The sequence below is a fragment of the Notechis scutatus genome, chromosome 5 (genome assembly GCF_049901735.1).
Source record: "Notechis scutatus isolate UNSWTSFEM ecotype Mainland chromosome 5, rNotScu1.2, whole genome shotgun sequence".
Lineage (NCBI taxonomy): Eukaryota > Metazoa > Chordata > Lepidosauria > Squamata > Elapidae > Notechis > Notechis scutatus.
This window is the reverse complement of record NC_142013.1, coordinates 112,327,553-112,352,692: the sequence shown is the minus strand read 5'-3', so window position 1 is coordinate 112,352,692 and position 25,140 is coordinate 112,327,553. Positions and strand designations below refer to the sequence as shown.

The window sequence follows — 25,140 nt, the reverse complement described above, 5'->3', positions numbered from 1 at the left end:
GAGGAATTCTGGGAGTTGAAGTCCGCAAGTCTTAAAGCTGTCAAAGTTTGAAGACTCCTGCCTTATGTCCTGATCCTCTGAAGGTTGCTTAGAAGAACAAACACCATCAGTGGTTATCCCAAGGATGTTTTTTTTTTTAAAGAGGCAACTGGACTTTCTGGTTAAGTCCAGTTGATTCTTGGGAAAACAAAAATCACCTTTGGGACAACCATGACCTGAGAATCTCCGTAGACATCATTAGAAGTTTTAAGAGGGGGGGCCTCATTTGCATATGGAGGACTGGAGGAGGCTGATTTGCATACTGGGGACCATATGATCCCAGGGAAGAGGGGAACAGCTGGCTAGATCGCTAGGATCAGCAGCAGACTCCAAGGACAGCCGTTCAGGATCGGTGGAGTAAAAGCAGAGGAGCAGATTAAGCCCCGGTTTAACTTCTCGAAGGGACTCATGGCCAGGCTCCTCGTTCTACTCATGGTTTTACTCCAGGGTTTTTTCCTCCGCGGGGCGGGGAGCCAGAGCGTCCGATTCAGCGTGGACGAGGAAGCCCCTCCGGGCACGGTGCTGGGCATCTTGGCCGAGAAACTGCAACGGCCAGTCGAGGGTGAGCCCCGCGGCTTCCAGTTGGTGAAGGCGCCGGGCAACGGGTCGCTGGTTCGAGTCCGGGAGCGGGACGGGCAGCTGAGCCTGGGGCCGGAGCGGCTGGACCGGGAGCAGCTGTGCAGCCAGGCGGAGTCGCCCTGCCTGCTGGCCTTCGACGTGCTGAGCCTGGGCGGCCCGGCGGGCACGGGAGCTTCGCCTTTCCGCCTGGTGCACGTGGAGCTGGAGGTGCGGGACCTCAACGACCACGCGCCGCGCTTCCCGCAGCCCGCCGTGGCCCTGGAGGTGTCGGAGAGCGCGGCGCCCGGCACCCGCCTGCCGCTGCCCCTGGCGCACGACCCGGACGCCGGCACCAACGGGCTGCAGAGCTTCGCCCTCTCGCCGGGCAGCCCTTCGGCTTGGAGGCGCAGAGGCGCGCCGACGGGCTCCGCTGCGCCGAGCTGGTGCTGCTGCGCGAGCTGGACCGGGAGGCGCAAGCGGGCTACCGGCTGGAGCTGGTGGCCAAGGACGGCGGGAGCCCCCGCGCTCGGGGACGGCCACGCTCAGCGTGCGCGTGCTGGACGCCAACGACAACGCGCCCGCCTTCCCCGGGGCGCGCTCCTGACCCTGGAGCTGCCCGAGGACGCGCCGCCGGGCGCGCTGCTGCTGGAGCTGGACGCGGCCGACGCCGACGAGGGCGCCAACGGGCAGCTGCTCTACGCCTGGGGCAGCCAGGTGGCCCCGAGGCCCGCCGCCTCTTCAGCCTCGACCCGCTCTCGGGCCGCCTGGCCCTGCGCGCCCCCGTCGACTACGAGCTGCAGCGCACCTACGAGCTGGACGTGCAGGTGAGCGACCGGGGCGCCAGCCCGCTGGCCGCCGCCTGCAAAGTGGTGGTGCGCCTGCTGGACGTCAACGACAACGCGCCCGCCGTGGCCATCAGCGCCCTGGGCGCCCCGGCGGGATCGGACGCTGCGCGGGGCCAGCAGCAGCAGCAGCAGCAGGCGGAGGCGGCGGCGGAGGCGGAGGACGAGGCCGGCTGGGCGGCGGTGAGCGAGGCGGCGCCGGCCCAGAGCCTGGTGGCGCTGGTCAGCACCTCGGACAGCGACGCGGGCGCCAACGGCCAGGTGCGCTGCGCTCTCCTGCCGGCGCCCCACCAGCCCTTCGCCCTGCAGCGCGCCTACGACGCCGCCAGCTACCTGGTGCTGACCACGGGCGCCCTGGACCGCGAGCGGGTGGCCGAGTACAACCTCACCCTGGTGGCCGAGGACCTGGGCTCTCCCCCGGCCAAGACCGTCCGCTCCTTCACCGTCCGCGTGGCCGACGAGAACGACAACGCCCCGCGCTTCGCCAAGGCCCGCTACGAGGTGGCCCTGCCCGGAGAACAACCCCCGGGGGCCTACCTGACCACTGTGGCGGCCTCTGACCCCGACCTGGGGCCCAACGGCAAGGTGAGCTACCGCCTGCTGGGAACGCCCGCCCCGTCGAGTCTGTTGTTCTCGGTGGATCCCCGCCTGGGCGTTGTGCGAGTTCAGCACTCCCTGGACCGTGAGGAGGAGGAGGAAGAGGCGCCATGGCATGACGTGGTGGTGGAAGCTTGCGACGGGGGCCGCCCGTCGCTCTGCGGACGCACCCTGGTCGTTGTCCGGGTGGAGGATCAGAATGACAACGCGCCCCGGATCATTTCCCCGCCTTTGCTGAACGGCTCGGCGGATCTCCCGCTGCCTCTCATCGCCCTGCCCGGCTTCCTGATCGCCCGGCTGGCAGCCCGGGACAACGACGCCGGTCGTAACTCCGAGTTGGCTTTCTCCCTCCTGGAGGGGGCGCCCAGGCTCTTCGCAGTGCGGCCGCGGACTGGAGAGCTCTTTCTGCGGGAGCGGGTGCCACGGGAAGCAGCCCCCGGCTCTGCTTTCCGCTTGGTCGTTGCCGTCGAGGACGGCGGGCAGCCCTCTCTGACTTGCACAGCGACTCTGCGGCTGATCTGCACAGAGACGCTGCCCTCTAGTGTGCAGATGGTGGCACTGCAGCTTGGCGCCGACGGAGGAGAGCCATGGGACGCGTCGGTGCTGTGGATCGCCGTGCTGGGAGGAGGTTGTGGGGTTTTGCTGGTGGCCATTCTGCTCGTGGGAGCCTCTATTTGGGTGGGCAGGAGGAAGTTCCCAGTTGGGAAGGCAGCGAAGCCGGTAGGACGCACGGGAGGAGGAAGCCATCCTGCCTCTCGATGGGGGAAAGGGACCCCCAAAGATTCTGCTCAGCGTGGAGCCTTCTCACCAGCGGAAGAAGGGAGCGGTGACTCCTTGGGTGTGACTGAGACGGAAACGCCTAGCTCAGATTCCCAGGTATCTTCTCAACTAGGGTTAAATGACCCTGACCTCGTTTGGCTGCTGAGATTCACCTCCTATTTTAACAGGTATAGAATAGGAATAGAGATAGGAAGAAGAATAGGAAGAATAGGAATGGGAATGGAATAGGAATAGATTAGAATAATAGAATAGAAATAGAAAATAGAATAGAATAGAAAACATGGAATAGAATAGAATAGAAAATATAGAATAGAATAGAAATAGAATAGAATAGAAAATATGGAATAGAATAGAAAATATGGAATAGAGTAGAATAGAATAGAAAATATAGAATAGAATAGAAATAGAATAGAACAGAAAATATGGAATAGAATAGAACAGAAAATATGGAACAGAATAGAAAAGAAAATATGGAATAGAATAGAAAATATGGAATAGAATAGAATAGAATAGAAAATATAGAATAGAACAGAAAATATGGAATAGAATAGAATAGAAAATATGGAATAGAATAGAAAATATGGAATAGAGTAGAATAGAATAGAAAATATAGAATAGAATAGAAATAGAATAGAACAGAAAATATGGAATAGAATAGAACAGAAAATATGGAACAGAATAGAAAAGAAAATATGGAATAGAATAGAAAATATGGAATAGAATAGAATAGAATAGAAAATATAGAATAGAACAGAAAATATGGAATAGAATAGAACAGAAAATATGGAATAGAATAGAAAAGAAAACATGGAATAGAAAAGGAAAGAAAATATGGAATAGAATAGAAAATATGGAATAGAATAGAATAGAATAGAAAATATGGAATAGAATAGAATAGAATAGAAAATATAGAATAGAACAGAAAATATGGAATAGAATAGAACAGAAAATATGGAATAGAATAGAAAAGAAAACATGGAATAGAAAAGGAAAGAAAATATGGAATAGAATAGAAAATATGGAATAGAATAGAATAGAATAGAAAATATAGAATAGAACAGAAAATATGGAATAGAATAGAATAGAAAATATGGAATAGAATAGAAAATATGGAATAGAGTAGAATAGAATAGAAAATATAGAATAGAATAGAAATAGAATAGAACAGAAAATATGGAATAGAATAGAACAGAAAATATGGAACAGAATAGAAAAGAAAATATGGAATAGAATAGAAAATATGGAATAGAATAGAATAGAATAGAAAATATAGAATAGAACAGAAAATATGGAATAGAATAGAACAGAAAATATGGAATAGAATAGAAAAGAAAACATGGAATAGAAAAGGAAAGAAAATATGGAATAGAATAGAAAATATGGAATAGAATAGAATAGAATAGAAAATATAGAATAGAATAGAAATAGAATAGAAAATATAGAATAGAATAGAAATAGAATAGAAAAGAAAATATGGAATAGAATAGAAAATATGGAATAGAATAGAATAGAAAATATGGAATAGAATAGAAATAGAATAGAACAGAAAATATGGAATAGAATATAAAAGAAAATATGGAATAGAATAGAATAAGAATAGAATAGAACAGAACATTAGAGATCTTCTAGTCCAACCCCCTGTTCAAGCAGGAGGCCCCATACCATTTCAGGCAAGTGGCTCTCCAGTCTCTTCTTAAAAGCCTCCAGTGATGAAACACTCACAACTTCTGGTGGCAAGCTGTTCCATTGGTTAATTGTCCTCACTGTTAGGAAGTTTCTCCTTAATTCCCTGTTGCTTCTTTCTTTGATGAGTTTCCATCCATTGTTTCTTGTCCTGCCTTCAGATGCTTTGGAGAGTAATTTGACGCCCTTCTTCTTTGTGGCAGCTCCTCAAATATTGGAAGACTGCTATCTTGTCCCCCTGGTCCTTCTTTTCTCTAAACTGACAATGCGAAATCCAGATTCACTTAACAACCGTGTCCATTAACCTCACAATTGCAATGATTCGCTTAACAACGGTGGCAAGAAAAGGTCAACCGTGGCAACAACGGTGGCAAGAAAAGGTGGCAATCAACTTCAACCATGGTGGCCTAATGGCAGTGGAGTGATTCAGATAATAAATAACAGATAATCAGAGTTGGAAGGGACCTCGTAGGTCATCTAGTCCAACCCCCTGCCCAAGCAGGAGACCCTACACCATTTCTGATAGAGGGCAGTCCAGTCTCTTCTTGAAAGCCTCCAGTGGTGAAGCTTCCACAACTTCTGAAGGCAACTTCTGTTCCATGGGTTGATTGTTCTCACTGTCAGAAAGTTTCTTCTTATTTCTAGGCTGAATCTCTCCTTGTTCAGTTTCCATCCATTATTAAGGTCTTCAGGTGCTTTGGAAAATAGCTTGATCCCTTCCTCCTCTCTGGGGCAGCCTTTCAAATATTGGAAGACTGCTATCCTGTCACCCCTGGTCCTTCTCTTCACTAGACTAGAATAAATCGATTTAAGTGTGTTAAATCAAGGTAACAGTGGAGCATACTGTGCCCAATCCTAGCTATAGGATCCCATACAAATAACTTCCAATAAGTCCATTTTATCTGTGTCCTCAGGGTTGAATACAATTTGGAATGAACATCCTTTGAATGGAATAGATTTCCAGAGGAAAAAAAATTGCAGACTACAGGAACCATTAGCAGTATTCAGGTGACCGTGAGGTCACAGATAAACCTCCAAGTGGCCTCAACGACTCTCTAAAAAGGATGCAAATGACCAGCTGTCTGCAAGGAATATAAATCCTTCCTTTCCCCACCATCCAGTCAGAGCTGAAGAAGCTTCTTGGATGAGAAGGGAAATATCTTCAAAAGAAAAAAACAAGGAAGTCCAGTTGCCTCCTGAAAAAAGTACCTTTGGGACGTTATCTTAAATGTTTTACAAGCTGGGTCTTGTTCATTTCAAAAATTTAAACATTCCTCAGCCATTTTAATTGCGCAATTGATCGTCTTTTGCACTGATGAATTTAGCTGTTAGGAGACTAACCACCTTTCTATCCATGACTGAAACACACATTCACCTGAGTGCTAAGCCCGACAAATTAACTCTGCACAAAAGGATTATTATTTTGCTGTGGATTAAGCCAGTTTTAAATCCCTCCTGCTCTAAAGTCATATTCTGTTATAAGAACACCAAATCTATAGCAAGAAAAAAAAGAAGGTGCAAACCAATTAAGTCACTAATTTTTTACTAGAACAGAAACAAATACCTCTGCTCAAGTCCATTATCTGGCACTCTGGAAAGTAAAGTTGAACATTGTGCTTATTTTATAAAACACCAATCACTAAAGGTATGGATTTTCTTGGTGGGAGGGCTTGAAAGCAGTCCATTTAATTAAAAAAAATAATAGATTTAGCTGTGGCCTCAAGCTGAGACTTAGAGCATTTTCCAAAGAAGGCAGAAGTAGGTGGGAATGGAAGGAAAAAAACAGTAAATTTTCAAACCTAACCACGCAGATCTTTATATCTAACGTATTATTGTGTGTTCTTTTCTTTAGTATTGAAAAAACAGAAATCGTACATTGTTTGTTTCTCTTTTATTAATAGGCTCAGATCCTTGTTCCTGCAGAGCCTGCATCTGAATGGGAGGCGAGCCAATCCACTTCAAATTTTAGGTAAACTCAACCTTTGATGCCAGTCTGGTTCTTTGGACTTCTCTCTCTCTCTCTGCTTGGCATGGTTTCTCCCTGGTGTGGGTAAAAATGTCAGATTTGTATTTTATACCAAGGGTTGCAAAGTTTTGTTTGCTTGTTTGTAAAATGGAGATAGTCTGGGAGAAGTCTGCCATGGTGGTGCAGTGGTGGGAAGGCAGTATTGCAGGCTAACTCTGCCCACTCTGGAGTTCGACCCTTGACGGCATTCAAGGTTGACTCAGCCTTCCCTCTTTCCGAGTTTGGTAAAATGAGGACCCAGATTGTTGGGGGCCAGAGGCTGACTCTGTAAACCACTTAGAGAGGGCTGTAAAGAACTGTGAAATGGAATATAAGTCTAAGTGCTATTGCTATCTATGTCTGTCTGTCTGCCTGTCTTCCTTCCTTCCTTCCTTCCTTCCTTCCTTCCTTTCTTTCTTTCTTTCTTTCTTCTTTCTTTCCTGCTTGAGTAGAGGGATGGACTAGAAGACATTCAAGGTCCCTTTCAACTACTCTACTCTACTCTACTCTACTCTACTCTACTCTTCGTTCCAATATTCTATTCTATTCTGTGCTGTGCCGTGCCGTGCCATGCTGTGCCGTGCCATGCTATGCTATGCTATGTGTTCCAATATTCTGTTCTATTCTGTGCTGTGCTGTGCTGTGCTGTGCTGTGCCGTGCCATGCCATGCTATGCTATGCTATGCTATGCATTCCAATATTCTGTTCTATTCTATTCTGTGCTGTGCCGTGCCGTGCCGTGCCATGCTATGCTATGCGTTCCAATATTCTGTTCTATTCTATTCTGTGCTGTGCTGTGCTGTGCCGTGCCGTGCCGTGCCATGCTATGCTATGCTATGCTATGCTATGCGTTCCAATATTCTGTTCTATTCTATTCTGTGCTGTGCTGTGCTGTGCCGTGCCGTGCCGTGCCATGCCATGCTATGCTATGCTATGCGTTCCAATATTCTGTTCTATTCTATTCTGTGCTGTGCTGTGCTGTGCCGTGCCATGCCATGCTATGCTATGCTATGCTATGCATTCCAATATTCTGTTCTATTCTATTCTGTGCTGTGCTGTGCCGTGCCGTGCCGTGCCATGCTATGCTATGCTATGCTATGCGTTCCAATATTCTGTTCTATTCTATTCTGTGCTGTGCTGTGCTGTGCCGTGCCATGCCATGCTATGCTATGCTATGCTATGCATTCCAATATTCTATTCTATTCTATTCTGTGCTGTGCTGTGCCGTGCCGTGCCGTGCCATGCTATGCTATGCTATGCTATGCATTCCAATATTCTATTCTATTCTATTCTGTGCTGTGCTGTGCCGTGCCGTGCCGTGCCATGCCATGCTATGCTATGCTATGCGTTCCAATATTCTGTTCTATTCTATTCTGTGCTGTGCTGTGCTGTACTGTGCCGTGCCATGCTATGCTATGCTATGCTATGCATTCCAATATTCTATTCTATTCTATTCTGTGCTGTGCTGTGCCGTGCCGTGCCGTGCCATGCTATGCTATGCGTTCCAATATTCTGTTCTATTCTATTCTGTGCTGTGCTGTGCTGTGCCGTGCCATGCCATGCTATGCTATGCTATGCTATGCATTCCAATATTCTGTTCTATTCTATTCTGTGCTGTGCCGTGCCGTGCCGTGCCGTGCCATGCTATGCTATACTATGCTATGCGTTCCAGTATTCTGTTCTATTCTATTCTGTGCTGTGCTGTGCTGTGCTGTGCCGTGCCGTGCCATGCTATGCTATGCTATGCTATGCTATGTGTTCCAATATTCTGTTCTATTCTGTGCTGTGCTGTGCTGTGCCATGCCGTGCCATGCCATGCTATGCTATGCTATGCATTCCAATATTCTGTTCTATTCTATTCTGTGCTGTGCCATGCCGTGCCGTGCCGTGCCATGCTATGCTATGCTATGCTATGCGTTCCAATATTCTGTTCTATTCTATTCTGTGCTGTGCTGTGCCATGCCGTGCCATGTTATGCTATGCTATGCTATGCGTTCCAATATTCTATTCTGTTCTGTGCTGTGCCGTGCTGTGCCGTGCCGTGCCATGCCATGCTATGCTATGCTATGCGTTCCAATATTCTGTTCTATTCTATTCTATTCTGTGCTGTGCCATGCCGTGCCATGCCGTGCCATGTTATGCTATGCTATGCTATGCGTTCCAATATTCTATTCTATTCTGTGCTGTGCTGTGCTGTGCCGTGCCGTGCCGTGCCATGCCATGCTATGCCATGCCATGCCATGCCATGCCATGCTATGCTATGCTATGCTATGCTATGCTATTCTATATTTCTATTCTATTCTATTCTACTCTATTCTATTCTTCATTCCAATATTCTGTTCTGTTCTGTGCTGTGCTGTGCTGTGCTATGAGATCCCATCCCATCCCATCCCATTGGTTGGAATCTAAACCAGGAGTGTCAAACTCAAGGCACATGGGCCAGATCTGACTCTCCAGATGTTTAGATCTGGCCCACGGGGCCACCCTGGAAATAGCGAAGGACCAGCCCATGATGCCTCTGCCAGCAAAAACAGAGCCTGAGATGACCATGAGTGGCCCTTCCGGGCTCAGTTTTTGGCCCTGAGGGCCTCCTGCAGCCCTCTTGACAGTGAAAATGGAGCCCAGAAGGGCCATGTCACTGGCAGAGGGCTGCAGGAGTCCGTTGCAGCCGAAAACTGAGCCCGGGAGGGCCATGCGCAGCCATTTTTGCTGGTAGAGGGCTGCAGGAATGACGTTGAGCTGGCCACGCCCACCTCAGCCATGCCCACCCAGCCCCCTGATGAGGTCAAACACAACCATGATGTACCCCTCAGTGAAATCGAGTTTGACACCCCTGATTTAAACCACCTGGAAGGCACCCATCATACTTTCTTCTGCTTTAGAATGTTTGATCCCTGAAAATTTTCATCGTGTTATGTTGGCTGGAAAAGATGCTGACCTTTATGTCTCTCTTCCCTGTGCTGTAAGCTATTCGGGTTTGGATCGAGTGAGCGCAGAAGACAGTGGAAATGGAGACAGCGAATGCAGCGACAGAGACTTCAATACTAGCAGGGATGGAATGAAACAGACCTCCGTAGAAAAAGCTGGGAAACAGAACGGTAAGTTGAGCAAACTTCAAATCATTGTTTGTGACGAATTTAAATATGAGCCAGCAGTGTGCAGTGGCAGCTAATAAAGCCAGTGCAACCCTAGGTTGCATTAATAGAGGGATAGAATCAAGATCACGTGAAGTACTAGTACCGAAAGTACACATATAGACTGGGTGAAACCAGGTTCAATTGCAGTAACTGTGAGAGGGATCTTGGAGTCTTAGTGGACAACCAGCTAAATAGGAGCCAGCAGTGTGCAGCAGCTGCCAAAAAAGCCAATGCAATCCTAAATTGCATTAACAGAGGGACACAATCGAGATCAAGTGAGGTACTAATACCATTCTATAAAGCCTTAGTAAGGCCACACCTAGAGTCCTGCATCCAGTTTTGGTCACCACATTATAAAAAAGATGTTGAGACTCTAAAAAGAGTACAGAGAAGAGCAACCAGGATGATTAGGGGACTGGAGGCTAAAACATACAATGAACAGTTGCAAGAACTGGGCTTGGCTAGTCTAAGGAAGAGAAGGACCAGGGGAGACAGGAGAGCAGCCTTCCAATATTTGAGGGGCTGCCACAGAGAGGAGGAAGGGGTCAAGCTATTTTCCAAGGCATCTGAAGGTCAGACAAGGAAGAATGGATGGAAACTGAACAAGGAGAGATTCAACCTAGAAATAAGAAATTTCCTGACAGTGAGAATCATCAACCGATGGAACAGAAGTTGCCCTTGGAAGTTGTGGGAGCTTCATCACTTGAGACTTTCAAGAAGAGATTGGACTTGTCAAATGATGTAGGGTTTCCCGCTTGGGCGGGGGGTTGGACTAGATGACCTGTAAGGTCCCTTCCAACTCTGATTATCTTTTTATCTCTCTACAAAGCCCTGGTAAAAACACACTTGTAGATTACTGCATCCAGTTTTGGCCGCCACGATACAAAAAAGGTGTTGAGACTTTGGAAAGAGTTCACAGAAGAGCAACACAAACGTTTAGAGGCCAAGAAGCTAAAACATACGAAGGATGATTGCAGGAACTGGAGATGCCTATTCTAGCGAAAAGAAGGACCAGGGAGTAACATGATAGCAGTCTTCCAATACTTGAAGGGCTACTATAGAGGTAGCCAACTTATTTACCAAAGCACCTGTAGGCAGGACAAGAAATAATGGATGGAAACTAAACAAGGAGAGAAGCAACATAGAATTAAGGAGAAAGTTCCTAATTAACCAGCGTAACAAATTTTCTTTGGAGATTGTGGGTGTCACAACACTGGAGGTTTTTAAGAAGAGGTTGGACAGCCATCTATCAGAAATGCAGAGGTGGTATTCCACAGGTTCTGACCAGTTCTGGAGAACCCATCGCCGAAATTTTGAGTAGTTCAGAGAACCGGAAAATACCACCTCTGACTGGCCCCGCCCCCATCTCTTCTTTGCCTCCCATTGAGTCCCAGCTGATCAGCTGGGTCTTCTTTTGTTGCCCTGCACAGGAGAATGGAGCTGGAAAGCAGGTTAGTGGGGTGAGGAGGGAATGGGATTTTGCAGTATCCTTCCCCTGCCACGCCCACCAAGCCACACCCACCAAACCATGCCACGCCCACCAAGCCACACCCACAGAACCGGTAGTAAAAAAAAATTGAACTCTGTTATTGTTACCGATCCTGGATCCCACAATTTAAATCTCTCTCCTTGGGTTACAATGGATCTAGTTTTGCGTAAGAGCGAAACAATTCTAGGGATTTTGAAAAGAATTAGGCATAGCAAAAAAATTCGGGCAAAGATACATAGGTGGCTAGAAAAGATGGCAGGGAAACATGTAGATTTTAAACCTGAATTGTTTTTATTAGGTATTTTATTAGGTATAATATAATAGAGTCTCGTTGGTACAATGGTCAGAGTGCAGTACTGCAGGCTACTTCTGCTGACTGCCAGCTGACTGCAATTTGGCAGTACAAATCCCGCCAGGCTTAAGGTTGATTCAGCCTTCCCTCCTTCTGAGGTGGGTAAAAGAGGACCCAGATTGTTGGGGGCAAGATACTGACTCTGTAAAACCACTTAGAGAGGGCTGTAAAGCACTGTAAAGCAGTATTTAAGTCTAACGCTATTACTATTGCTAATATCAGAAAAAAATGATATGAAAAGTATGTACTGAATATTACATGTCTGAACAGCAGTGAGGATTATCTTGGGAAAAAATGAAGATTTAGAGATGAAGAGATAATCAGGAAGATATTAAATTGTGCAGAAATGGATAGATTGACATTGACGATTAAACAGAAAGATGCAGAATATTATCCAACATGGAATCTATTTTATCAATGGTTGGGGGGAAAAAGAGGCGGAGATTAAGAATGTAAATTTGTATTGTTAAGCAAATTAAATACCCAGACAACCCGATATTCATTGTAGTAGCTCTTCAAATATTGGAAGACTGTTATCATGTCACCCCTGGTCCTTCTTTTCAGTAGACCAGGCATATCCAGTTCCTGCAACCGTTCTTCATATGTTTTAGCTTCTAGGCCCCTAAATATTTTCGTTGCTCTTCTCTGAACTCTTTAAGCACTAAGAAATGTATTTAATAGAAAATCGATTTTTTAAAAAAAGATTTAGGTATGTGAAATATAACCACTGGTGAAGAAGAACTTGGGAACAGCAGTTCAGGTGAACTCAGAGTCACTTGTGTTGGTTAGGTAAAGAAAGGTTCCCCTTGCACATATGTGCTACTTGTTTCCAGCTCTAGGGGGCAGTGCTCATCTCTATTAGAAAGCCAGAGAGCCACCTGTCTGAAGACATCTCCATGGTCATGTGGCCGGCATGACTAAATGCTGAAGGCGCACAGAATGCTGTTCCCTTCCCACCAAAGGGGTCCCTATTTTTCTACTTGCATTTTTAATATGCTTTCGAACTGCCACATTGACAGAAGCTGGGACAAGTAATGGGAGCTCACTCCATTACGCGCCACTAGGGATTCGAACCGCCGACCTTTCTGATCGACAAGTTCGGCGTCTTAGCCACTGAACTATCAGGTCCCTGTTTGTGTTGGTTACACAAATGCAAAGTTTGATTCTTTGCTGTAGAATTCATAGGAAAATGCAGTATTCTGTAATCAGTAATCTAAAAATAATAATATAAATAAAATTTCAAATATTAAAGATAAAAAAAAAATTATCCCCCCAAAAAAAAAAAAAAAAAAAAAATAAAAATATAAAAAAAAAAAAAAAAAAAAAAAAAGGAAAGGAAAAAAAAAAAAAAAAAAAAAGAAAAGAAAAAAGAAAGGGGGCGGGGGAGGGGGGAGGGGGGGGCGACGGGGAGGGGAGAGCGGGGGGGGGGGGGGGCGGGCGGCGGGGCCGGGGGGGGGGGCCCCCCCCCCCCCCCCCCGCCCCCCCCCCGTAATTAACTAGCTAATATTAACTAGTTAATATTAATACACCTAATTGCTTTTTCACCAGGGGTCACCCCTTCTGCTGAGAGAACAACTTGCAATGAATTAAGTATCTACAATGGTCCACATGCCCACCTGTCTTTGGTCGGGAAACACCTACCCTTTTACTGCGAACATTCAGACCTTCCCTCTTATCCCGCAGCCCAGATTAACAGATCTTTTATCCAGCTGAGAAAATCTCATGGTTGTCCTAAATTCCTCCCCCAAAGCCAAGATTGTCTTCCAGTTTGGAATGAAAGACTACCCAAGGTCTGTGAACGAACATGTTACAGTGGGACAATTGCGACGGTTCATTCCCAGGGAGGTCAAGAATTAAGCCGTTTCCCTCGAAACACCTCCGAGACGGGACGTCATTTTGACAAGGCATGGAGAAATTTTCTGACAGGGAGAGCCATCAACCACGTGGAACAGAAGTTGCCTTCGGAAGTGGTGGGAGCTTCATCACAGGAAGCTTTCAAGAAGAGATTGGACTGCCATCTGTCAGATAATGGTGTAAGGTTTCCTGTTTGGGTGGGTGGGGTGGGGTTGGACTAATGACCTGTTAATCTGCTATTATGTCACGGGAAGACAAAATCACAAAACTCATTTACTTTGCCCATGTTGCTTTCAAGAAATTTATTCTAGTCTAGTGAAGAGAAGGACCAGGGGACACATGATAGCAGACTTCCAATATATTGAGACTCTAGAAAAAGTGCGGAGAAGAGCAACCAGTGATAATTAGAGGACTGGAGACTAAAACATACGATGAATAGTTGCAGGAACTGGGCATGGCTAGTCTAGTGAAGAGAAAGAAGGACCAGGGGAGACAGGATAGCAATCTTCCAATATTTGAGGGGCTGCCACAGGGAGGAGGAAGGGGTCAAGCTATTTTCTAAAGCACTCAAAGGCCAGCCAAGGAATGATGGATGGAAACTGACCAAGGAGAAATTCAAACTAGAACTAAGGAGAAATTGTTCTGACAATGAGAACAATCAACCCATGGAACAGAAGTTGCCTTGGGAAGCTGTGGGAGCTTCATCACTTGAGACTTTCAAGAAGAGACTGGACTCCCGTCTGTCAGAAATGGTGTAAGGTCTCCTGCTTGGTCAGGAGCGCTTGGACTAGATGACCTACAAGGTCCCTTCCAGCTCTGTCAACCTGTTAAGATCTGCTTACAGCCATTCTATGCAGTTTTTAACAAAACGTCCTTTTTGTGTCCCAGGTGTCTGTGAAGACAATGGAGCTGACGCTAAGCATGATGCTTGAGGCAAATGGATTCAGAGGGAGAATTGTTTAGCTGCCAAAATAATGCCTCCTTTCAAATGGATTGTGTCTTATACAAAGAAAATGTAAATACAGATAGTCCTCAATTAAACGACCATAACAGAGCCCCAAATTTCTGTTGCTAAGTGAGACAGTGGATAAGTAAATATTGTCCCATTTTGAGAGCTTTCTTGCCATGGTTGTTAAACGAATCCCTGCGATCGGTAAGTTAGTAACCTGGTCATTAAGTGAATCTGGGGTTTCCCCTTGACTTTGCTTGTCTGAAGGTCACAAAAGGGGACCATTGTAACTCGAATGGTCACTAAATGAACTGTTCTAAATTGTGGACTACCTGTATGCTGCTAAACTATGGAAGTCTGCACAAATATTAATGCTTTGTTGTTTTACCATAGGTTATATGTATTGTACCATATATGTATGTATAAATAGATGTAATGACCCAAAGGGGCGTGACACAAAAGCAACACAGATAAGCAATAAGAGTCCCTTTATTAGCTCCAACTTTGCCCCCCAATGTCCAGGTTACCTTCTGGGCTGGAGAAAAACTCTCCCAGGAACAGCCTTTGGCTGCAGAGAATCAAGTCCAAAACGTGGTCAGCACAAACTGTAGCTTAAAGTCCAAACAAGCCAAACTGAAGTAATTAATTTGGCAGGGCAGGAGAAGGAATTCCAGGTGTGAAGGCATGGCAATAACTCAACAACGGTTGGGAAGATGCCAGGAACACAGATAACCAAAGTCAACAGAAGATAAACTCACGTTTGTTCCCAGCAGCTGCCACACTCAGCTTGCATCTCTCTTAAACTCTTGTTCCCAGGTGTGGCTAATGAAGGGAATCAGGGCCCTTTCCTCCCCTGCAAGCCATACAACCCACATTGCTCTCTTCTCCGGTCCTCCCTGCATGCCCTAGGATGAAGAGGGGGTGGGCCTGGGTCTTCCTCTGAATCCCTCTCCCTTGTTCTACCTCTGTCCTGTTCTGCCCAGCCGAACTTTGCTCTTCCCCAGTTTCCTCCAGAGCCAATGGAGCCACAATCCCACTCCCTGTCAGCTGTTCATCTTCCTCTTGGATTCAGAATCTGACAGGGGCATGACAATGTGGGCAGGTAAGAAAAAATAGTCAGGTGTGGTGGTTATACCTAAAAAAACCCGCACAGTAGGGCCATTTGAGGTTTTCTTATGAGACACTTTATGGAAGCAAAAGGTGGACTTGGAAGAATCAGGATAAGAAAGAGCATTGATGCTTTAGAAAGTGGGGAAAATTGGGATCCATGTAATGAGAACCGAACACAAGATAGGCAGAACTGAGTTATTGTTGAACATAACAATTAATAAATACAAGCAATTTAAATCTCACCAGCAATGCTCTCTCTGTGTGAGATGTGGGTTTGTCCTTGGACGACCATGTGGTACAGATTAAAATGGATTCTTCTTTGTGCTTCTGCCTTCTCTGAATGCTAAAGGAAATGTTATAGCATTTCCTGCTTGACTGGGGTGGGACTAGAAGTCCTCCAAGGTCCCTCCAACTCTGTTATTCTATTAAATGGAATCTGGCTTCCCAGCATGCACTTGGTTTGAGAGTGCAGGCTGATGGGTAATAGGGTTGGGTCAGCTTCAAACAATACACTTGGTATTTTGTCTCTCCGGCCACTAGATGGGGTGAGAGAGCAACAACAGTGTATGAAGATTGTACATTGGGGCATATTTGTTCCTTCAGCTACTAGATGGAGCTAGAGACCAACAACAGTCTATAAAAGTTATATGCTGGGACATGACATCATCAATCAACAGAATCCTTTCCAATCAGTGTCCATTTTATTTCCAGTGTCTTTCTCCGAGCTTGGACCTGGACCTGGATTTTTCTTCCAACACTCTTGAAAAACCACTTTTGGGACAATTATTCCACAGAATAGAGGTTTTTGGGAGAAAGAAGCTTTTGACTTGAAATGCAATGTCAACAATTAGTAACATCACACCTGCTCCCCTCTCACAATCTTACTAATGCTCCAAAACTTAGAATGGAAAATTCTAGACAGATTTTAGGTGATACCAAACAAATATGCCTCTACTTCCATCTAGTGGTCCACAGTAGGATGGCAGCCCGAAGCAGGAAAACATTGGGACACTGCTATCACGTCTCCCCTAGTCCTTCTTTTCATCAAACTAGACATACCCAGTTCGAACAACCAAACTTCATATGTTTTAGCCTCCAGTCCCCTAAACCAGTGGCCCCCAACCTTTTTTGTGCCACGGCCCGGTACCGGCATCACAAAATGATCCGCGGCCCAGTACCTGGATCAGCACGCATAGCAAGGTGAGCCAAGCGACCGGCCAGCCAGCCGTCCCCCGCTTCTCCCCGCCACCTTCAACTCCTCCTTTGTACCTTTGTCAATGGGCTTCGGGACGGCTTCGGGACGGTCGCTCGACTCGCCTTGCCTTGGGTGCTGAAAGAATCCTCGCGCCTTAGTTTTGTTCGAAGCCACCACCACCCTTCGATGAAACTAAGGCACGAAGATTCCTTCAAGACCCAAACGCTGCTTTCCAATCGGAAAAGCTCACCGGAAGCACTTTCTCATCAAAACAAGATGGCGGCACCCAGCAAACCAGCGGCCGGGTAGAAAATGTTCCACGGACCGGTACCGGTCCGGGGCCCGGTGGTTGGGGACCCCTGCCCTAAACAGAAGTGGTATTCAGCCGTTCTGGCCAGTTCTGGAGAACCGGTAGCAAAGATTTTGAGTAGTTCATAATATCACCTCTGACTGGCCCCACCAACCACATCTCTGCCTCCCGAGTCCCAGCTGATCGCCTGGGTCTTCTTTGGTTGCCCTGCACAGGAGAATGGAGCTGGAAAGCAGGTTAGTGGGGTGGGGAGGGAATGGGGATTTTGTAGTAACCTTCCCCTGGAGTGGGATGGGAATGGGGATTTTACAGTATGCTCCTCCTGCCATGCCCACCAAGCCATGCCCACAAAACTGGTAGTAAAAAAAAAATTGAATCCACTAATCACCTTCCTTTTTCTTTTCTGCAATCTTTCTAGAATCTCGAATCTTTTTTTTTACACTGTGGCGACTAAAACTGGATGAAGTATTCCAAGTGTGGCCTTACCAAGGCATTATAAAGTGTTATTTATAATGATAAAGTATAAAGGTATTAACCCTTCATGTGATCTTGATTCTATCCCTCTGTTTATACAGAAGAGAAGGTCTTGAATTCCAGTGCAGATAAATCAAAGAGAAATTGAGCTGTTCTGCTAAGCAATCCATTCGCCCCACTTTCATAATTGGTTGGAAACGAAACACCACAAATTAACAACTACAATTGGCTTCAGTGAAGGTTGAAACACCCCTTGGCCTGATCCCCTTGCAGCATTCAAATGCTAATAAGTAATCAAGGGCCAGTTATGACATTGTATGTAAAATACCTTTGAGCTGTTGAATTCTCTGCGTCTTTCCCGACCAAAAGACTTAAAATGTGCTTTTTTAAAAAAACGAAACCTACTGATCTGGAATTAGATTTAAATTACACCACGGAATTGTTGCTTTCAATTGACATCATGATATGACATCACCTTTTCACCCCCTTTTTTCATAATTCATTCAGTAATTTCCCTTTTCAACCAGAATTAATTACAGTATTGGTATTTGTATTTCTTTGCAAGGCAGCCTCGGGCTCCTTGTATGAGTAATTCCAGGCCCTACCATTTGCTTCCACACAGTTGCTAGACTATTCGTATAATTGCAGGTATTAACCTGGATTTAAAAAAGAAAAATCTGAACTATTATCTATATTTCCACCCCATTAAAGAAATCGCTGGCGTTGTGATTTGGGCAGAGATCAGATGGCAGGGTTTAGTTTCCGTAGGGCTAATATTTTGCAAAATGAATACAATACCGCTTTGCTATCTGAAAACGCTGGAACAGAAAGCCGCTCCAATTGTTTACATTAGAGAACCTTTTATACTTGCATTATCACAGCAATCTTAATGGTTTAAAAGCCACAACTAGAACTGTTACCGAGCTAGCGGTAACATTCACACAGCACTGTGAGTTTGGTCAATTTTTTCCCCTTTGACTAGTTATTGGGAGGGTCAGATAACTTCCCTCTTTTTTGTTAGTTTACAGAGTTGATTTTTGTTCCTTCCAGGTATTTTCTCAGTTAAGCTAAAGAATCAGCAAGTTGTATTGACTTTGTATATGGGAGGATGATCTGATCTATAGCCATACTGGAAAGCAGTTCCATCTGATAGGCTACAGGTAGTAAGCTTGTTTTTAAATCATCCTAATAGAATAGAATAACAGAGTTGGAAGGGACCTTGGAGGTCTTCTAGTCCAACCCCCTGCTTAGGCAAGAAACCCTATAACATTTTAGACAAATGGTTGTCCAATCCCTTCTTAAAAATTTTCAGTGTTGGACAGGGATGGGATCCAACCAGTATAACTACCAGTTCTGTCGCTCTGCGTCGCGCAAATCATGTGAGTAGCGTGAGTGCAATTTTCGACCTGCTGAGCTGCCTGGACAGCTGAGCAGCGCTGCGTGCGGGTGTGCAGTGGTTGGAAAAGCCCTTTTTTTCCTGCTTTTTCAACCGCAGCTGTGTCGCACAAAGCAGCTGTGGTTGAAAAAGCAGGAAATAAAGGTCAGGGAAGAGCCCAGGCAGGCAGGTGGGCCAAAACAGCAGCAGACATAGAACCGGTTCTATGTTTGCTGCTCTTCAGAGCAACCGGTTCGACAGAAGTGGACAGAATCGGTAGAATCCCACCCCTGGTGTTGGAGCATTTACAACTTCTGGAGACAAGTTGCCCCACTGATTAATTCTTCTAACTGTCAGGAAATTTCTCCTTAGTTCTAAATTGTTTCTCTCTTTGATTAGTTCTCTTCCATTGCTTCTTGTCCTGCCTTCAGGTGCTTTGGGGAATAGCTTGACTCCCTCTTCTTTGGGGCAGCCCCTGAGACATTGGAACACTGCTATCATGTCTCCCCTAGTCCTTCTTTTCATTAGACTAGACATACCCAGTTCCTGCAACCGTTCTTCATGTGTTTTAGCCTCCAGTTCCCTTATCATCTTCTCTGCACTCTTTCTAGAGTCTCAACCAGGGGTGGGATTCTCCCTGTTCTGTCCACTTCTGTAGAACCGGTTGCTATGAAAAGCAGCAAACAGAGAGCATACATAGAATGGGTTCTATGTCTGCTGCTGTTTTGGCCTACCCGCTCACCCGGGCTCTTACCTGACCTTTATTTCCTGCGTTTTCAACCGCAGCTGTTTTGTGTGACACAGCTGCGGTTGAAAAATCAGGGGAAAAAATGGCTTTTTTAACCTCTGCGCATGTGCATGCAGTGCTGCTCAGCTGTCCGGGCAGCTCAGCAGATCATAAATTGCACTCGCGCGACTCATGCGACTCTCAGAGCGACAGGCACAGAGCGACAGAACCGGTAGTTATACCGGTCAGATCCCATCCCTGGTCTCCACATCTTTTTTACATCGTGGCGACCAAAACTGAATGCAGTATTCCAAGTGTGGCCTTACCGAGGCATTATAAAGGAGTATTAACACTTCGTGTCATCTTGATTCTATTCTCCTGTTTATGCAGTCTAGAACCGGGTTGGCTTTTTTGGCAGCTACAGCACATGGCTGGTTCATCCAATTTAGAATAGCAGGCAACCAACCTCCAGAAAAGAGACAGCTTCCACAAGTAGCCACAAAAGGAGGAAAATAATCCTAGGGAAGATCAGTATCCAGTTGTTTTATTTTTGCATCTAAAATTGTTGCAGAAGCATTTCGATGTTCACCGGGGGATAAATCGTCTTCCAATGAATCTCAAGGATCAATAGAGAAACCAGCACTGCTCCATTTTGATTTGACAAGTTCTCAGTAAAAGAATTAATGGAGAGAAATAATAGCCAAACCCTCAGGACTTTCTGCCCCTGATTTCAAAATGGAATGTTACAAAAGAAATAACAAAGTGGTTTTATTTCAAAACTGTCTGATCAACCCATCCATCCATCCATCCATCCATCCATCCATCCATCCATCCATCCATCAGAATAAAGCTGGAAGGGACCTTGGAGGTCTTCTAGTCCAACCCCCAGCTCAAGCAGGAGATCCTATACCATTTCAGACAGATAGATGGCTGCCCAGTATTTTCTTAAAAACCTCCAGTGATGAAGCACCTATAAATTTTGAAGATAAGTAGTTCCACTGGTTAATTGTCCTCATTGTTAGGTAGTCTCTCCTCAATTCCCGGTTGCTACTCTCCTTGATTAATTTCCATCCATTGCTTCTTATCCTGTCTTCAGGTGCTTTGGAGAATAGCTTGACCCCCTCTTCTTTGTGGCAGCCCCTCAAATACTGGAAGGCTGCTATCCTGTCTTCCCTGGTCTTTCTTTCCTCTATTTTTCTGAAACAATTAGAAAGTTAGATCCCCATTGTCTCATGGGTTAAATAATGTCCTTCCTACATTGCATATCTCAAGCAGTTCCAAAGTGCAGAACTGTTGCTAAAAATCCTACTGTAAGATTTCATTTTTTTAATTTCTTTTTTTTAAAAAATCCATTTTGTCTCCTTTTGTCCCAGAATAACAACTCTATCAGAATATATTCATGAACTGGAATAGCGCTTGGTAACAAGGTCAGCCAATGAACAGGCATAGCAACTAAGTCAGCTAATGAGGACTGCTTATGGAAACTGAAACTAGAAGTCGCCTAGGCTGGAAACTGAAACTAGAAGTAGTCTAGGCGTGGCTCTATGTTAAACTCTGCAGCTCTGAAGTTATGTTGGGCTCCGAGTCTGTCTGTTGAAGATGAAATGAACTTACTTGCTTGTTGAAGACTGGAGCTCCGCTCTGAACTTGCAACCTGTTTCTGTCTGAGTTTGCTCCACGTTGGAGAAATCTACAACTGGTTTGTAAAATCTTATTATGTTTATAAAGTTGTTAAATGAAGCATCAGCCATCTGTGTTTATTTTTTTCTGGCGCCGAATTATCAGTGCAAAACTTAATTTTCTCTGGGCATTACATTCCGGAGAACTTTGATCTACAAAATTGTATTTTTCATACCTATCAATGCAATGCAAGGCTCTTCCTCCCTTTTTCGTCCTTCCTTTTGCCCCTGATGCCTCTTTGGAAACAGAGGTGCAACGGCAGGGGTGGGCTTCAAAAAATTTAGCAACTGGTTCTCTGCCCAATTGCTGGGTGGGCGTGGCCATGGTGGGCGTGGCCTAGTGGGCCTGCACCATGGCGTGTGTGTGTGTGTGGGGGGGTGTTTTTGCCCTTTCTGGGCTCCAGAGGCTTTCCTTGAGTCTCCAGAAGGGCGAAAATGTCCTCCCCAGGGTCTGGAGGCCCTCTGGAGGCCGGAAACAGGCCTGCCTTCCAAAGCCTCGGAGAGATCCACTTTTTGCTCTCCCTGTGCTTCCACGCAGGCCCTGCACTTTCCTGGAATCCAAAAGAAGGCCACGTGGAAACTCCTGGGAGGGGAGGGATGATGTGGGCAGGGCCAGCCAGTCATTGCAACAATCGGTTCGGCGAACCAGATGTAAAATTAACGACCAGTTCACCCAAACCGGTGCGAATCGGTAGCAGCCCACCCCTGTACAGTGTTGTTTGAGTGAGCACACACACACACACACACCAATGGTGGGATTCAAAAAAAATTACTACCAGTTCTGTGGGTGTGGCTTGGTGGGCGTGGCTTGGTGGACATGGCAAGGAAAGAAGACTGCAACAATCTCCATTCCCTCTTCGCTCCAGGGGGAAGGTTACTGCAAAATCTCATTCCCTCCCCACCCCACTAACCTGCTTTCCAGCTCCATTCTCCTGGGCAGGGCAGCCAAAGAAGACCCAGCCGATCAGCTGGGACTCAATAGGAGGCAAAGAAGAGATGGGGGCAGGGCCAGTCAGAGGTGGGATATGCTGGTTCTCCAAACTACTCAAAATTTCTGCTACCGGTTCTCCAGAACTGGTCAGAACCTGCTGAATACCACCTCCCTCTCTCCCTCTCCCCCCCTTCCTCTCCTCTCTCTCTCTCACACACACAGTCACATAGAAAGCCCTTGCAAAAATGAAACGTGCTGCTTCCATTGATTTTCAACCCAACTCAATATGAAATATCCCACTTGAAGTTGGTCTTTTTAATCTCTTCGGGAAGCAAAAAAGTAACAGATGAGAAAGCATATTGTTTCATTAGCCACTAGATGGCAGCAGCCCTGCATTTTTGAGCACATTTTGTGTCTTTACAGAGGATAATCAGCCAGCAACGGAGCAAAATGCCACAAGGTGGTGCCATTGTTCTAAGAATGCAAAACCAGATCCTGGTTTTAGAAAAACTTGTTTGTTCTCCTCTCAATCCAGAGAAAAGGTGTTATAAAAGATCTTGCCAATAAGAAACCCAGACTATATTCCTTCTTGAATGATTTGATCGGGTAAATTCATTAATCACAGTTTAAAATTGTATTACCAAGCCCTACCAGACTGCAATCAATTCAGGGACATGTCTTGATTCAGAAAAAGGGAGTTAGGATTGTTTTTCGAATCATATATTAATTTCTCCTATTTTTTAGTCTTAGAAAACTGCTCCTGTCATTAAACATCTTCCAGACCAGCTATCTTTCTGGAGAAAGTTTTAATTCCTTGCTCTAAATTGAATTTTAGAGTACACATCATTCTTTTTCATGGGAATATTGTATTTTTTTTAAACTGAAACTTCAGGTGGTTTTGTTTCAAAAAATATATAGTGGCCACTGTAATTTACATGGTCAGAATTGCATTTAAATTTACAGTGGGTCCATTAGATTTAGAGGAAACTGTATTTACAGCCAACTGGTCTCTCTTAATTTTTTTTAAAAATATTACAAAATCTATGGCTTATTTGTGTGTTTTCACTTTCTGTCCCTTATTCTCTACAAATCAATGTATAATTTTAAACATCTTTGTAATTTTACTTCTGTAGTCAAACAACGGTAATTTCAGATGTAAGGAGAGACTATTTGGGGTCAGGAATTTCATTCTTAAAGAAAGGCATAAGAAACATACAGTTCTGTTATTCTTCTACTTATTTCTTTAGAAAAATTAGCACTTGATATACATTTCTGTTAATGTATTAGTCAATCATTATTATTATTTTTTGCTTCAAACAACTGGTTTTCATAAGTCTAAACTTTCTATCATGTTTCTAGATAGATAGATAAATAGAGAGAGAGAGAGAGAGAGAGAGAGAGAGAGATAAATAGATAGAGATATAGATAGATATAGACAGACAGACAGACAGACAGATAGAGACAGAGATATAATAGACAGATACATCCAGTAGTGTTTTGCAAAAAGGAAAACAAATGAAAAATTAGGTAGACAAGAATACAATGAATGGTAATTTGATTTGCAGGTAAAAAGCACCTTAGGAATTACATTAAATAAATGAAAGATGCAAAGCTAAAATGAGTTCAGGCTTGTTCCTTGCAATGTTGTGCTTTCACAATTTAGCCTACAGTGAAGTTCATGCTATTGTTCCTGTGGTAATCCTGTTTCTTATTATGGGCTTAGTTTTCCTGTGGTTCAGAGCATCTCTCTCCACCCTTCTCTCTCTGTTTCTGTCTTTGTCTCTGTCTCTCTCTGTCTCTCTCTCTCTCTCTCTCTCTCTCTCTGTATCAAAAGGTCACAATGGCAACTGGGAATCCAGGATCAAAGCTCTGCCTCTGAAAAGACACAATAGATTAGAATCCAAATACATCTGTACACATTTGCCACGATAATATGCTACAAGTTGTTGTACAGCTCCATTCATTTGAGTGTTCATGTGTAGGAGTTAAAGTGGCACACAGAGTGTCCCAATGAAATAGGGGCAGGCCATGGCCTTAAAACATCTAACAGTAGGGTTGGAAGGGCCTTCGGAGGTCTTCTAGCTGAACCCCCTCCTGCTCATGCAGGAGACCCTACACCATTTCAGACAAATGTGTGTCCAATCTTTGCTTAAAAACCTCCAGTGGTGGAGCGCCCAACAACTTCTGAAAGCAATTTGTTCCACTGATCAATTGTTCTGTCAGGAAATTTCTCCTTAATTCTAGGTTGGATCCCTCTTTAATGATCTTCCACCCGTCAGTTCTTGTTCTGCCCTCTGGTGCTTGGGAGAGTAGGTCAGTCCCTTCTCCTCGGTGACAGCCCTTCAAATAACAGACAGAATAACAGACTTGGAAGGCACCTTGAAGGTCTTCTAGTCCAGCCCCCTGCTCCACCCGGATACCTTATACCATGTCAGACAAAGGGCTGTCCAGTCTCTTCTTGGAAACTTCTAGGAGAAAACCTCCTCCTTTTCCTCCTCCAACAGTTGTCCCAAGAAGCATCATTTCTGCCTCTTTCAGCAGAAGAATGAAATAGACAATTTTATAGAATAACAGAGAGTTGGAAGGGCCCTTGGAGGTCTTCTAGTCCACCCCCTTCCTGCTCAAGCGGGAAACCCTAAACCATTTCAGGCAGGTGGTTGTCCAAGCTCTTCTTGAAAGCGTCCAGCGATGGAGAATCAACAGCCTCTGGAGGCAAGCTATTCCACTGGTTATGAGTTCTAACTACCAGGAAATCTTTTCTTATTTCTAGATTGGTTCTCTCCTGGGTTAGTTTCAATCCATTGCTTCTGGTCTTACCTTCAGGTGTTTTGGAAACTAGGTTGACCCTCTCTTCTTTGGGACAGCCCATCAAATATTGGAACACTACCAATGTTATAGAACAGTATCGGAAGATCTTGTTTGGAACGATGGCTCTATGGTATGAAGTGGGCACCTTAAGTGCTGTTTTGTTTCAGAGGCACCCTCCAAAGAGAGGGAAAAAAGAGAGGAATGATTTATTCGATCTCTTTATTAAGGAGCCCATCAAAAAGTTGC

The 25,140-nt window shown here is 45.3% G+C and overlaps 1 protein-coding gene across 1 annotated transcript; it reads left to right on the top strand.

Annotated features, from left to right (window-relative positions):
• The first annotated feature begins 367 nt into the window (after positions 1 to 367).
• Positions 368 to 15,227, top strand: LOC113419798 (protocadherin-8-like). Its single transcript, XM_087967450.1, is given in 8 exon segments — positions 368 to 985; positions 988 to 1,116; positions 1,119 to 1,196; positions 1,199 to 1,312; positions 1,315 to 2,912; positions 6,401 to 6,468; positions 9,472 to 9,602; positions 13,031 to 15,227. Coding segments are annotated over 8 exon segments (3,183 nt in total). The 5' UTR covers positions 368 to 447; the 3' UTR covers positions 13,558 to 15,227.
• Positions 15,228 to 25,140: the final 9,913 nt, after the last annotated feature.